Source organism: Phaethon lepturus, unplaced genomic scaffold (genome assembly GCF_000687285.1).
Source record: "Phaethon lepturus isolate BGI_N335 unplaced genomic scaffold, ASM68728v1 scaffold26085, whole genome shotgun sequence".
Taxonomy (NCBI): domain Eukaryota; kingdom Metazoa; phylum Chordata; class Aves; order Phaethontiformes; family Phaethontidae; genus Phaethon; species Phaethon lepturus.
The window spans coordinates 849-4,656 of NW_010540224.1; the positions used below are offsets into that span (position 1 = coordinate 849).

At 62.3% G+C, this 3,808-nt stretch overlaps 1 protein-coding gene across 1 annotated transcript in view; it reads left to right on the plus strand.

The window, feature by feature from the left end:
• Positions 1-673, plus strand: part of BMP15 (bone morphogenetic protein 15) — a gene marked incomplete at its 5' end in the record, with an annotated part of 1,516 nt that extends 843 nt beyond the window's left edge. Inside the window, one exon of the mRNA XM_010287385.1 lies at positions 1-673. This exon is cut by the window's left edge and continues 88 nt beyond it. Within this exon, the coding sequence (XP_010285687.1) occupies positions 1-673 (673 nt within the window).
• Positions 674-3,808: the final 3,135 nt, after the last annotated feature.

Below are 3,808 nucleotides of genomic sequence, written 5' to 3' on the forward strand. Positions count from 1 at the left end.
CCGCGGTCGCCTCCTCTGTACCTTGGAGCTGGCGGCCACCAGTGAGGCACCCGGGGCGCTGCTCAGCCCTGCGTCCCGCCCCCGCCACGGCTGGGCCGAAGCAGACGTCACCCCTTACCTGGTGCCGGGGAACAGCAGCACAGGGAGCCTGGTGCTGCAGCATGTCTGTGTGCGTGCCGGCCGGGCGGGTGGCCATGATGCCCCAGTGGCCCCCAGCCACCCCTTTCTCCTCCTCTACCTCAACGACACACGGGCTGGGCTGGCACCTCCGTCAGCAGAGACTCGGCGCCACCGGCGTGACATGGGGACACTGGCCCATGACCTGCCTGGCTACCTGCGGGAGCAGGGAGGGGAGAAGAGCGACTGCTCCCTGCGCCCCTTCCCCGTCAGCTTTGCCCAGCTGGGCTGGGACCACTGGATCATTGCTCCCCACCGCTACAACCCGCGATACTGCAAGGGCGCCTGTCCTCGCCTGCTCCGCTACGACTACCATGCGCCCAACCATGCTGTGGTGCAGAGCTTTGTCCATCAGCTGGTGGATGCCAACGTGCCCCAGCCCTCTTGTGTCCCCTACCGCTACAGCCCCATCAGTGTCCTCATGATCGAGCGTGACGGCGGCATCCTTTACAAGGAGTACGAGAACATGATCGCAGAGTCCTGCACCTGCCGGTAATGCCCGTTGCCCCGGCACATTACCCCTAGGCTCTGCCTGTCCCTGCTGGATCTGGACTTTAGGGTTTGTTTTGCTCTGCCTGGGGTGGGTTTGTCCCCCCCTCCATGTGGCACTGCTCTGCAGGAAGGTTTTACAATGGCAGTTTTATGTAAATTGTAGGTTTTTAAAGGCAGGAGCCTGTGCAGGGGCAGTTGCCCTGCGGCATCTGTCCTTCCTGCAGCCCCATAGCTGCTGTCTGTTTTTGAGGGGTGGGGGGGCTTGGCCTGATGCTCCCAGAGAAGAGTTGGGTCCCTCAACTGGAGCACAAAGCTCTTAAGAGGTGGCTGGGGTTCTCCTGGTAGAGCCGGAGCAGGGAGGGCAAGTGATCCAGGTGTCCCCGTGCTTGGCACCAAGCTGGTGCTGTCAGTATCTGGTGCAACCCTGCCTGTGAGATTCCTTCCCAGCTCACATGCACCCCATCCTGTCTGCTCCCAGCTGTGGCAGCATCTCACTGGGCTGGGAATTGGGCTGGGGGGAGAAAGCCCATCTCCCCCCCTGCAGTTCTGCTCTGGGGGGCTGTGAAAACTGGAGGGACCTGATCTGCCAGCTCTGCTCCCAGTGCTGGGGGCCAGGCAGCTGCCCATGCTGGGCTCTGCCTGCTGCTTCCTCTGCCACCACTGTCCTTTACCTCCTTTGCTTGCCCTCTAGCAGGGCTCAGATCTCACCCTATCTCAGGGTTGGACCCCCATCGAGGTATCCCTCGGCCTTCTTGCACCCTTGCTGTCCCATGGGGCTTGGGCTCTGCTGGGTTCCTGGCCTGTCCCCGTTCCCAGAGGGGTTGGTCCCACTCCCAGCACCCTGCTGCCTGGCTTTCCTCTATTTATTGCTGACTGTGTAAATAAATAAATTGATGGATTTTGCTAAAGACCATCTTGGCCTGTTCTTGCTCTGTCTCTGGGGTGCAGCAGGTGCCCCCAGGACAGGCTGGTGTAGGCTGTGTCTCTGTGCAGCCACTGTTCTGCTTGCACTGGAGGGGGTGGGTGCTGCTCCCTGCTGTGTGGAGGGGTAAATCCCAGCTGGTTTCAAGCAGGAGCTGGGAGAAGAGACTCCCCTGGAGCATAGGCCTGCCCTGGGGCAGGGGGAACCAGATGTGGCTGCAGACAGCTGCCTTGGTGGGGCTGGGGACAAGAGACACCCCACATCCCTCTATGGGGTAGCTTGCAGGGGACCGGGGAGGGGGCAATGAGCTGGTTCTCCCTGGGCTGTCTGTCACTGTGACCAAGGCATTTGGCTGCCAGGGTTATTTTGGGAAGGTGTCTGCAGGCAAACCTGCCTGTTCCTGGGCGCAGTGCCCTGTGTTTGCAAAGCTGGGACAAAGTTCCCCTTCTTTGAGCAGCGAGGCATGGGTGGAAGCTGTGATCCTTGTCCCCGGTGCTTGATGGCACTGCCACCTGCCAGCTGGGTACCGCCTCTGCGTCCTCAGGTCGTGGCTCTTGCCAGGGTCTCCGCTCTCGCTTAGCCTAAAGACCAATCTGTTGCTGCTCGTCCAAGCTCCATGGGGATGTTTCATTACTCCCATGCTGCCAGCCTCCATCCCTCCCCTACCCACCCGCTCGTTTCTCCCCGCTCCTCACAGAGTGAGAAGCTGCAGAACCCCATGCTCCTCTCCTGCCCCTTGACCTCAGTTGACCATATCCTGGCCACCTCCAGCCAGGAGGCTGTGGGGAGGGGAACATCTTCTGCTTTTTTGGAAGCTCGCTGACCTTGACCCTGGGGGGGAAGATTTTCCCTTGTCAATCATTAAGCATACAGCGTTGACTCATCCAGGCAAGCAATGATGAAAGGCATGGGAGCTAGGCATGCTCCTAGCCTGGGCACCACTGGATGCCAATGCCTGGTGCAACCCCGGGCAGGGACCTGCACCCCAGCCTGCTGTGGGCACTCCTTGGACCTGCTGGGTGCCCAGAGATGTATGGGCACTGGGGTTTGTCTGTCGCAGCCCTGTGTCCTCATACGTATCGTGCTGGTGGGCTCTTGTGCTTGTTGGGCTGGACCCCTTCCTGGGGTATCCCCCGTGCCAAGGGTCTGCCCCAGCAGCATGATCTCCTCTGCACTGGTGGGGCAAGTGCTGCCAAAGGGACAGACACCAACAGTTCAGGGAAAGAACCGCTGTCCCTGGCTGACCTCAGCTCTGTGCCTGCATCAGCGCCGGGGCTGCCAGGGCAGAGACGGGTGGCGGGGGCAGGGCCCTTGGCCCAGTGCCCTGCTATACCTTGGAGGCGGCTCTTCCTGGGGGTCCCACAGCTGTGCAAACCCCTTGGGCACAGCCTGGCACCCCGTTGGTGCCAGCCCTGTGGGGAACACCAGGAGCCCCAGCTTTGGTGACATGCCCCCACCCCGTGCTCTGGCAGGGGTCTTGCCTATGGGGTTGCTGCCTGTGCTGGGGGCTGCACCAGTACCCTTCTCACCCAAAGGCCAGCCAGTACATCCCTGCCTCCTCCTGCCCTGCTCCCAGACCCTTCTGCCCCAAACCCCATGCTGGGGCTTTGGTCTGTCTCCACTAGGTTCCCCACTCACTACCCTTCCTGCTTCCCATCCCAAGCGGGCACTGCTACCTTGCACACCCCATCCTCTTGTCCCACATGTCCTAGCAGCATTGGGGCAAATCCAGGCCAGGCATGGCACAGGGGCACCGGGTGTGGAGCTCACCCAGCTATGGAGTACAGCTACCCACCGGGCACCCTGTCAGGGGCTGTAGCTGGAGGCAGACCCAGGCACCGGGTGTTTTGTGGGTGCCCCATGGATGCCCCACAGAGGTGGTGGCAGCCCCTAGCTAGGGCGTGTGTGTGTGACAAGGGGCTGTCCTGCTGCCTGGGGCCACTCAAATATTTGTGCAGGGCCATAACCTGGGAGGAGCAGTGCCCAGCAGAGGCACCGGACGGCCGGAGCTGGCGGCACCCTGGCAGCCTCAATCCCTGTCGCACCGGGCACCGGCCGAGGTGGCAGGGCCAGCAGGGTCCTCCCTGCCCCGCCAGGCACCATCACCAGCCTGGCGCTGCTCCTCTCCCTCCTCTTGCTTCTTTCCAGCTCCCTCCAGGTGGGTCCAGGAATGGGGGGCAGGCGCTGGGGGCCGGGGGGCTCAGCACCCCTCTCCCT